Genomic DNA, 10941 nt, shown 5'->3' with positions numbered 1-10941 from the left:
GGCCGAGGAGGAGGAGGAGGAGGAGGAGGACAAGGACAAGGGGGAGGCTGGGGAGGGAGAGGAGGCCAGAATTTTAACCAAGGAGGACAGTTTGAACAGTTCTTCCAACACGGCGGGCAGCACTACAACCAAGCTGGCTTTAATCAAGGCAGACACTACACTAGTTGAAGACACAGTGTGAGGTACTGCAGCAGAGTCCACACAAACATCCACCACCTCTCACGTGTGAATGGATTTAAAATGCCTTATCATCACCATCTAAAACTTTCAGAATGGTTAAAAGTTGACTGAACACACACAGATACTTTGCACACTCACTGTAGACTGTTCTGGAGCTAATGCTTTACTACAGGGAGGGTAGTCCTATGCTTTTTCATCCTGGTGTGTTAAAGTTTTCTTTGCTTCTTATGTACAAATAATCAGACCAACAGCTATGCTATAAACAGTTTGTCGATCAGTTGGGCTCTGCTGTTTTGACCTCATTGTGCCACTAAATTAGCCTTATATTGGACATTTGTTTGAAAGACAGGAAAGGTTCCTCGGATTTCAGTGTTGATGCACCTGCTGTGTATCTGACACAGGAATTATTACATGAATAATAATTCTTGAAATTCTTCTAGTTAAATTGAATTTGACAGTTATTTGAAAAGAGCTTCATCGTTCCAGTCCTCGTTTTGTTTCAGTAGATTTGACTGGAGACTCATTTGTTACTTATTTAAGAGATGTCATCTTGTTCTGCTCCTGGAAGATTGTGTGCATACAGACTGGATGTTGGAAGGTTTGCATGGATGTGTAAATAAGCAATAAAACCTGAAATGAGAATATTAACATTTTTTTTTCATTCAGTGGTTTGAATATTTGAGTTTCTGTGAAGTGCTATGTTTAAATTAAAGTTTTGAAGACGACTCATAAATTTTGACTGTTCAAGAGATCTGTGCAAAAGATCATAGCAAACTGCCATTAATCTGGCTTCAGACTTCATCACATGACATACTGGAGCATTTGTTATTAAGATGATGAGTACATGGATTCATACTGTACAACACACTGAGTAAATACAAGGGAAAACTTGAGGAGTTGAAAATATTCACCTACAAGCATATGCACACACTTCCCACCCTTTCATCAGCCCTTCCATCCCCATACCCAACCCCCTCCCTTCCAAAAAAGAAAGGAAAACAAATTCCCTTGCAAACCCATATCAAAGTACAGAAAGAAGCCCAACAAAGGAAGTGTTAAAGGCCTGCTGTGAAAAAGAGAGATCATTAAGTCCAGTTCTGGGTGATTAGGGGATGATGTGGTGAGAAGTATGGGAGAGTATGACAACTATTATCAGGCTGACTGTGGCTTACAGCTCCAGTGGATGTTAGAGCAGGGCTGACAGGACCAGGACTGAAAAGCATACCTGACTGTGATAGGAGTGAAGCAGGTGGGCAGGGTCGAAGATACTTTGATTTTCTTGTGGAACTGGTCTGTTGAGGAAAATTTGAAGATTTTCAGACGTAGTTAAATCCAGGAGATGGCAAATGATGTAAAACCTCAAAGAAGAAGAAGGAGCAGTCGTTTTTTTTTTTTTTTATAGCAGTCAAAAAGGCACAAATCACATTCAGGATAAATGCAGAAACAACTGAGCAAGCAGTAAGAAGAATAAGAAAATTATAGGTCAGAGGTAAGAAAATGAATAAATAAATTGTAAAAAAAAAAAAAAAACTAAAGAAAAATAATAAACTTAATCGTAAACAAGAAAAAGTATGAAATAAAACAATAAAATAAAGGGACAAAACAGAACGGACAAGAAAAATAAGAAGAGCAGGAACTGACTGTACAATGTTTGCACTACTGCGAAAATAGACTTTTATTTTGAATGTGTTCCCCCGGATGTTTTTCTGTGCCACAGTTGCATTTCCTGCGGCAGTTACAATTGCTGCACTCAGTGGAGAGAGACACGCGAAGTTGTGTGGAAAAAAATAGGTTTTCTTGTAAACGGTTTTCCCCTTCATCCATCGGTGAAACGAGTTAGCATGCCCGCTTGAACACGACCATGTATCGTCCAGTTAAACCTGCACACGGCCCGCCGCCGTTCGGACCTCCACCAACCCATGGCCCTCCTTTCAGACTCGGAGGGTCCTGTGGTATCCCCCCTCCTGGACACTTACCCCATGGACCTTGCGGACCACCTTCAGCCTCAGCACCGGATTTTCTCCACAACAGACCATCGAGAGGGCATTTCATCAGTGTAAGTACCCAGCAGGCTAATAAAGCTAGCTTAGCCGGCTAAATTATGTGGTGCAGATAAGGGCTTAGCTAGCATCACACCAAACATTAGCATACACCACAGACCGCTGTGAGTAGTAGTTGGCTACACATGTAGCTACATATTGTACCCGAGGAGTAAACAGCACATGAGAACCACTACACTGAGACTAGACAAATCTTGACTACATTATCCCGAGAGGGTAAAGATTCTTTAAGACACAGTTTTAGGTCTGTGAAATTTTTATTCTATCTATGAAAATACTAAAAGGCAGATTAAGCATGTTTTGTTCTAATTAAGTCATCACTTCGCTCCACTTTGAAACGTTGGATCAACCTCATCACACCATGTGTTTTTTCTGCAGTGGACGGTTTAATCACATCATACTTTCTCATGGGTTCAAGAAATATTCCAGAGAATCACCATATAATCATAAGTATCCAGACTTATCCAGACAGAAGAGACATTGTTGTGAACTGGGCCTATTCAGATTAAAAACCAACAAATTACTAGTCAGGTATGTGCTTCTACCTTAAATGGCAAATAACTTAATTGTTAGATTATGATATTTAAAGGTGTAATGTGTAAGATCGTGCTACTTGCTCCACCTCCATAGGCAGCAGCACTTCACCTCTTTGCCGCTTTCCAGTTAATAATGTTGTTTTCCCCATGTTCCTTATAATTTATCATATGGGCATTTATTGTCGATTGTTAAAATTGTTGATAGCACTGAAACAAATTATGAATACTTGTAATACAAACAGTATATTTTATTTACCTATAAAAATATGAAGCAAGGGGATACTGCATGACACATGGGTGTCCGGCTACAGCAGCATGAGGAAGGGATGATGACATCATCACAAAGGCAGAATCAGAAAATAAGGTTTATTTGCAAGGTAGGTTTTTAACTGAAAAAAAACTATGTACAAAAGTGTTACCAAAACTCCTGCTGAGCAGGATGTGCAAAAGATCTCAGTATAGACAATATCTGTTCTGTGCAGGAATAATACTCCAAGGTGTTACTGTAATGTGGTCGTTGATGATTGATGAGGCCAGAAACAGAAGAAGAGGCAGGTGCTGGTACATTCCTGACATGCACTGCCCTGTTTATTGTTACTCTAAATGAGCATAGTTTGTATATGTTTCATTCAAACTGTGAACACTAGTATTTCACTTAACTCTTACCTTATGGCAAAGTATTTATTGTAGCCACATATTTCCCATACTTTCATATTCTCTTCACATTGTATCTAGTTGTTGGCTTGAATAAGATGGACAAAGATCCTCTAATAAAGGATGATCATCTATTACAAGCTGCAACAACGGGATGAAAATTGAGAGTTGATCTAACATAATGCAGTGTTTTACATGAGCCCAGGTGGAGGACACACAAAAGAACCTCAATGACTCCTGAGAGAGAGAGAGAGAGAGAGAAATAACGTGTTATAATACTAATTTAATACAAATTTCCCTCCTGCTAGACTTTAGTAGTTAAATGTTGCTTCAGGACCACGGTTGTGTATCATTAATAATGATATAGAATTTTATTATTATAAATTGCGATCCTGGTGTTCACTTCCTTAGATTGTAGTGTCATGAAAAAATAGGGTCCTGAAACTGCAGCCTCCGGTTTTGGAGGAACACTCTAAGCCATTAAGCACAGGCTTACAGAGAGGAGCAGTAAAGTGACAGACAGCGCCAGGAAAAACTTGACGGTTCATCGTCAGGATTTCTTCTTATGGTCAGTCTGACCATGACAGACAGGTTTGTTGTGTGTGAGAGGGAGAATGGACACAATGAAACAACAGCATAGAACACAGCTTTAGAGATCTGTTGTGTTATTATGAGAAGTATAAAAATATGTATACATTTAAATTAGACTGTGGCAGCAAACAAACAGGTGTGGGAGGTAGAGATGGGTACGAGTACTCGAGTAGTCGATGTCATGGAGTAGCATTTCACTATTCTCGCACCTGCGCACCTGTTGTTTTTGGCTACAATAGTTCAGCTCAGTTGGCGTTACGTGCACCATGGCAGCCATGACAGGAAAAGTGATGTCTGGAAATACTTTGATTAAAAAAGATTACAATAACGTGCAGTGCAAGATATATGGCGTTAAACTTGCATATCATCAGAGACGGTAGAGAAACCGAGACGCTTCATTTCCGTTTATTTCCTGTATCTGTGTCATGTGGGTTTCTCCACCTCCCCGCACCTTTAGGAGAATGGAAGCAGGTCTGAGTGTATTCATTCCAATGGGCGAAGTGAACGAGATCACAGATTATCACATATTCTTTCGCTCCATAGTCATCGAAATAGATATTGGACCCAGTTTTCACAAGCCGCACGTCTTCAGAACATTCTGACATCAAAATTACACTTTTCAGACGAACAGATCCGGAGAAAATGAACTTTATTGGAGACCTGCCTCTGTCTCAGTGACATACTCTCGCAAGATCTGCCAAACTGCCGACATCGTTTGCCAACCGATAACGAGATGTTTAGATGGACCAGAGTTATTCTTGGAATGACTTACTTATACGTTAAACCATGGATTAAACTTTAAAACGGAAAAAAAACTTGTTTCATTGCTTAACAATTGCTTAAACAGATTATTAGCCTATTAAATTGACATGAGTTTGTACTGGGCTGATCAGATGTCGTTAGTAGATTAAAAAAAAAAAAGGCGCAAATTTGTATTGTATCCGTGTTGTATCCTCTATTGTTGTATTCTTTTGGCAGGCACAAGTAATCCATAAATTTGTGTTAAAAATACCGGAGCTTTGTGTAGCAATAGGCTGTAATAACAAGAACAACAGTTTCACATTTCACATTTCATGGCAGTTATCTTGGCTTGAGGGAGGGGTTGGGAGAAAATGCCCACTTAGGACACCGGAACTGTGTCCCATTTCATACCATTGGCGCTACCTTTAATGCGGTATCTTGTGTATTGAGGATCTTTGATATCATGTTCTCCAACAGCCAAACAGTAGGCTTGGTCAGGGAGGTCCGTGTCCGACTGGAAACACAAGCTTAACGTTGGATCCGCTCGTGTTTCCAGTCGGACACAGACCTCCCATATTATGTTTTTTATGGTAAATATATATATAATTTGCTAGGTAATCGAGTAGTCATTCATAAGGTAATGACAGTACTCGAATATTGAAATTACTGAAAATGCCCATCCTTAATCGGAGGGGTGGAGCAGTGAGAGCTTGTCCACTAGTAATGTTATAGTGTCGTTCTCAAGGAATTACAGTAATTGTTAAAAACAAATTAAGTCATTGATGGAAAATATCCAGTTAAGGCGAGACCTGGGTCCGATGCTGCCCAGTATTGGTGAACTGGCTTTGCCACCATGAATGGAAATGAATTGATAGCAACATTAAAATGTCATTTAACCAACCTATTGAAAAAAGAGAGAGAGATTGAGCAAGATAGAGAGAAATAGGACTCGTCAGCAATGGAGAGGGAGTGAGTGAGCAGATGAATAGACAGAAAGGTGAAACTTTTATCTGGTAAATGGTGGTGTCCAGCATAGGTTGAATGTGTGTTGGTTAGGACACAAAATACAACCCACAAGTAAAACTATACTTACTAGCTAGAGAGTCTTGTTTGAAGCTACAGTTGAATTGTGCTCCACTCTTATGCATGCGACTTCGACAGTTTGTCCTGGCTACTGTGCAGTAGCTGTCTACAAACGTCCCATTTTCCTGTCAGCTGTACTGCAGAGGTAATTTCAGTTGACTGCAGAGGACATGGTCATCGCAGTACGTATCAGCCACTTGCGTCAGCCTCAGTGGTTTGTGTACTTGCTTTACATCAAAATGGGTGAGTCAACAGAAATAATCTTTCTTTGTTTTAAAGAGACTAGGTTGTATTACATTATTACATAGTTCTGAATTATATATATATATATATATATAACTAAAATATTTGCTAATATGACAATATTACATGTGAACTATTATTTTAAAGCTAAGTTTTTGCTTATTTTTAGAGTGTTATTTTGTAGAAATGATAATGTGTGATGCATATTTTAATGAATCTAATATCAGTCAGTAAGGTTTAACAGGCAGTGTTTTTCATGTTGTTTCCCATATTTTGCAGTGAAAAATACAAAGGAATCAAGGATTGGAAGAGTCACTGGACCGTATACAAAGGTGTTAGCAGCATCCTCACATAGCTGGAAAAAGAGGAAAGAACTTGTTGATGCACAGAAGAAACTACAATACTGATTTACTCTCATTTGGATTTGTACATCGCTCTGGACAAAAGTTTCTGCCAAATGGATCAATGTAAATGTAGTGGTATGAAAGTATAATGTCAAAAGGAAATACTTCAGTAAGGTGATGATATCTTAAAATTGCACAATAATATACTACTGTGTCAAATCAACATCTTTCATTTGATTAGTGTGATGCACTTTTGGAGGACAAGGAGCTGTACCGAATAAGCTGCAGAGCTGCAATAAATATTAGGATTTTAAATTGTATTATGGATTTTAGAGCAAGCAAATGCAATACATGCCTGATTTTTGCAATGTTGTGTAAGTGAAAAAAGGCAGTCTTTGAAGTTTGTTTTATGTGGGAGTTACAGGACATATCCTGATCAAAGATAACTGGACGCCAGGACAATGCCATCTAGAGTAACTATGTCATTAGATAATGTGTTTCTGAGGAAAGTTTTTAGAATGTTTCCTTATAATATTGCCTAAAGGTAGGATATGTAAGGTGAATAGAATTGGTCAAAGCACAGAACCCTGTGGGACTTGATGTCTTTTGCATACATGGAGGATTCAACATTAAAGTTTACAAGCTGAAATCGACCTGTTGCCAGTAATATGTAATAGGTTGTCATGGTCAGTGGTGTCAATTTACTGTCAGTGTACATTTGACATATTTGTTCCTTTTTGAATTCTAAATACAATTTCAGTTTAGTTGTACAAAGGCCAGAACACCAGAACGTGTGAAAGAGTGAAATTTATTTACACATCTTTACAAAATATGGGTTTCTAGAAGCTTGATGACATAGCAGCGACACTCATGGCTAGTTGATAAACTACTGTACTGTAGCTGTACTGAAGCTTACTGTGAACATGTTATGTACATAGCCAAAATAGTTTGCTGAGCTACTTTTTCCTGGCTTGTTTAGAAACGGATTAATTTTATTTGAATGTTTAAACTCATTTAATGACACTTACAGCCTTACAGCATGGGGCCACTAGTGTGGATGTAGTATTGGCATCTTGTTTAAATATCGTATTCACAAAAAGAGCAGTTATCACTTGAAACAACATTTGAGTGTATGTTAGACACAGTGAATGAATATATTGAACTGTACTGTTCACTATTCTAAAGTGATCTACAGTAAAGGTTGTGGCTCTTATTGATTACAGTGCGTTGGACAGGTTTTGTGAATCGTGTGCTGTGATTCCATTGTTTTCTGAACCAAACAAGAAATGTTGATCAAATATTATTATTATCACAATTTCATGTCTCTTATACTTGGTAAACATTATATAGTTTATTTCATTGAAACTACTATATATGTATTAACTTATGGTAATGTATTTCTGTTTCTGTGCTTTGTTGTATCTCATACAGGGAATAACATACAAAATACATCAGAGAGATTAAAGAAAACCTGTTTCTTGTCTGGTCCATTTAACTTTACTGTGGTTTTTGGTCTCAGCACTGGCAACATGCTACACATTGTGTCACTACTCTAAGTGAGATAGCAAGATATACTGCCACCAATGAAAATACACACTGTGCCGTTGCATGTTCTCTGGTAAGCACACCCATAAATTGGATGGGTTTTTGTGTGTTAAGGGGATTACAGCATAGCTACAAACACTATGCAAGTTGCTGCCGTAGCTACATCATATCTGATGTTCGCCACCTACTTAAGGGCTCCAGTGTTGACAAGAAATACCATATGGAGACAACTGTGGCTGGTCAGCTTGGGCTGTTTGTGTTTTCTCAAGTATCCAATGTAGACATTAGTGAGAGTGAAGAAAAAATGTGTCTTCTTTTGAGCAATACACATGTACTAGGGCTGCACATTTAATCGAAGTATAAGCCAAAACACAATATGACCAAGTCCAATATCCAAATCACACTTTTTTCGATAAAGGTAAAATGTGTCACAACATTTTTGTACATTGATAGCACCATAAGTGTTGTGGTGCTACAAAGACCTACAACTCATATTCTCTGGACGTTAAGGAACTTGTTTGTTCAGCATCAGTTTTTTTTCAATGAGAATGAAAGACAAAAAAACTACCATTTTAACTGAAATCACAATTGCAATATCTGTTAAATAATCGCAATAGGATTTTTATTTTTATTTTTTTATTTTTTTATTTTTTTGCGTATCATGCAGCCCTAACATCAAGAAAAACAATTTCCACTGCTGACGTTCTGCTTACTTTCACCCTCGCTTTTTAACACAGTGAATGACAGTGTCAACAATGATGGCATGGACTTCTTTTCAGTAATCAGACAAGATGGACCTTCATGTTGCTTGTCTTCAGTCAGTATCACCAGGTGAATAAAAGAATGGAATGTATGGATATATCATTTTACACACAATAATCCATCAAGTGTTAAGGTGAACACCTGTGACGAGTCAAGTATAAATTTAGTTATCAGTAACAGTCAAATGCCTAAATAAATGTATTTGATATAAGGCTTTGTAAGACTGTCTGCCTTTCAAAGTAACATTGTCCATAAACAGTGTCTTCGGTTAAACAAGAATCAAAGGTTCATGGGATCAGTTGTTAATCATCCTGAAATTAGTAGTTTGCATTCAGTTTGCATACTTGCCTTGTAGACCATACACACAGTGAGATGGTGGTTAAATTCCATTGACAACACAGGACAAAAAATAGTTTAGATTTTATGAAAGGCTTGTTATTTGAATGTGTTTTGCCCTGCTAAGTCAGTACTCAGTAAACCCCATTTGGCAGATATCACAGCTTGCAGACACTCAAGTTTCTGTCATTCTCACTTTTCAGGAATTAATTTTACACAAGCTGTCAGAAACTCCTGTGATTCATCTGGCCCAATAAGTTATATAGGCCAGCACAAAGCATTGACCCAAGCATCCTGGGCCCGTATTCACAAAGTATTTTATCTCACCACTAAGAGTACGCCTAAGTTCAACTAAAATTTTTCTCCTAAGTCCTATTCACAAAGCTGCTAAGGCCAACTTTTTGTAAGGAAAAGCGAAAACTCCTAAACTAAGAGTACGACTCCGTTGCTATGACTGATGTCAATTTTCATGGACGAGCTTGCTTGCAGGAACCACAGCGATTGGTTGATGAAAGACCGGCCTGTGCCAGTAAAAATGCATGCGAAACATCCCACAGTAATAATAAAAAAATGAATACAAATTAAATAATAACGGATTTGATGCTGTTTATAAAAGAAGTGCATTCTCCAAAAAGTATCTGTATGATAAGGTTTGTGTCTATACGGGAGAATTTAATTTTACAATGAAAATTTACAATACAAAGCTCATCTGTCATAGACTACCTAACTAAAGCTAACTGGCAACCTATTAGCTACAGTCTGTTGTAGCTATACCTGTTGTAATGTAGCTGTGGTCCCGGCTGTGGGTTGAGGTGTGAGAAGATTTCCCCCAGATGACATCCAGCCAGAAGGACCATTAAGATCCATGTAGATTCTGGACACTGAACAACAATGTATAGAACTGTATCATCAAATAGTTTGTTGATGGTGTGATTTTGTTTCCCTGTTTACAACTACCTCCTCGTCTTGCTATGGCGCAATAATTTTTACATTTGTTCCATCTATGGCACCGATCACAGTGGGTAGACCTACCATGAAGCGTCTTTATTTCTCTGTAGTTGTTGAACATCTAAAGGAAACCGTATGAGTTGTCCTATGATGTCAAATCAGAACAAATTTATTGTTTCAGCTTACAGATGGCTGGGAGATCTCCAACTTGTCACCATTGTAAAGTTGGATTTTCTCTGTTACTAAGTAACGCAGCGATGCCAAACACGTAATTTCTTCACTGATTGGGTTGTTTCAGTTGGTTGGAGATGTTATTGCATCCTTTACAAACTCCACAATGGTCCTTATTCTCTCTTGATTGAGTTGGTATCTTTTAAGTAATTCATCATTGTTTAAGGTTTCCAAAACATCGTGATGTGGAAGGACAGCAGCCCTTTTATGATTCTTTGTGATTTGGTCTTAGTGAGTTAGAAGTCCTCTCAACTGCTTCTAACTTCTCCCAGACTTAGGTGCTAAAATAGGAAGATGCTATGTGAATACGGGCCCTGATTATTACACGCTATGATAGCTGGCATTGTTTTCACTTTGTGACACCTACTGTTTCGGGAACTACCACAGATGTGTCTGTCTGTGGACAAATGTTGTCACCATGATATCGTCGCAGCTGTGTCACTGAAGACACAGTCTTGACACTTTATAGGTGTATAGTTGAGATCAAAATTAAGTTTTAAGATGGTTGTGGTCTGACCAATGAGAACGGAGTACACATATAATAATATAGTAATGACTATTGAGTGCTCATGTACTAATGTAGCAATGGCTACTGTGTGATCATGTAATAATTAGTAATAACTGAGTGCTCATGTAATAATGTAGTAATAGCTACTGAATGCTCATGTAATAATATAGCAATGGCTA

At 38.2% G+C, this 10941-nt stretch overlaps 2 protein-coding genes across 2 annotated transcripts in view; both read left to right on the top strand.

Annotated features, from left to right (window-relative positions):
• tslig3a (tRNA splicing ligase complex subunit 3A) overlaps nt 1–828 on the top strand; it is an 11008-nt gene extending 10180 nt beyond the window's left edge. The window contains exon 8 of the mRNA XM_023401374.2: nt 1–828. This exon is cut by the window's left edge and continues 564 nt beyond it. Coding sequence (XP_023257142.1) covers nt 1–168 — 168 coding nt within the window. The 3' untranslated portion in view covers nt 169–828.
• Nucleotides 829–1885: 1057 nt separating this feature from the next.
• Nucleotides 1886–10941, top strand: part of LOC111651433 (uncharacterized) — a 15863-nt gene continuing 6807 nt past the window's right edge. Inside the window, exon 1 of the mRNA XM_023401375.2 lies at nt 1886–2236. Coding sequence (XP_023257143.2) covers nt 2042–2236 — 195 coding nt within the window. The 5' untranslated portion in view covers nt 1886–2041. The remainder of the gene's footprint in view (nt 2237–10941) is intronic.

Source organism: Seriola lalandi, unplaced genomic scaffold (genome assembly GCF_002814215.2).
Source record: "Seriola lalandi dorsalis isolate HSWRI2012SDOR001 ecotype SW California unplaced genomic scaffold, Sedor1 jcf7180002053625, whole genome shotgun sequence".
NCBI classification, from domain to species: domain Eukaryota; kingdom Metazoa; phylum Chordata; class Actinopteri; order Carangiformes; family Carangidae; genus Seriola; species Seriola lalandi.
This window is presented reverse-complemented; position numbering and strand designations above follow the sequence as displayed.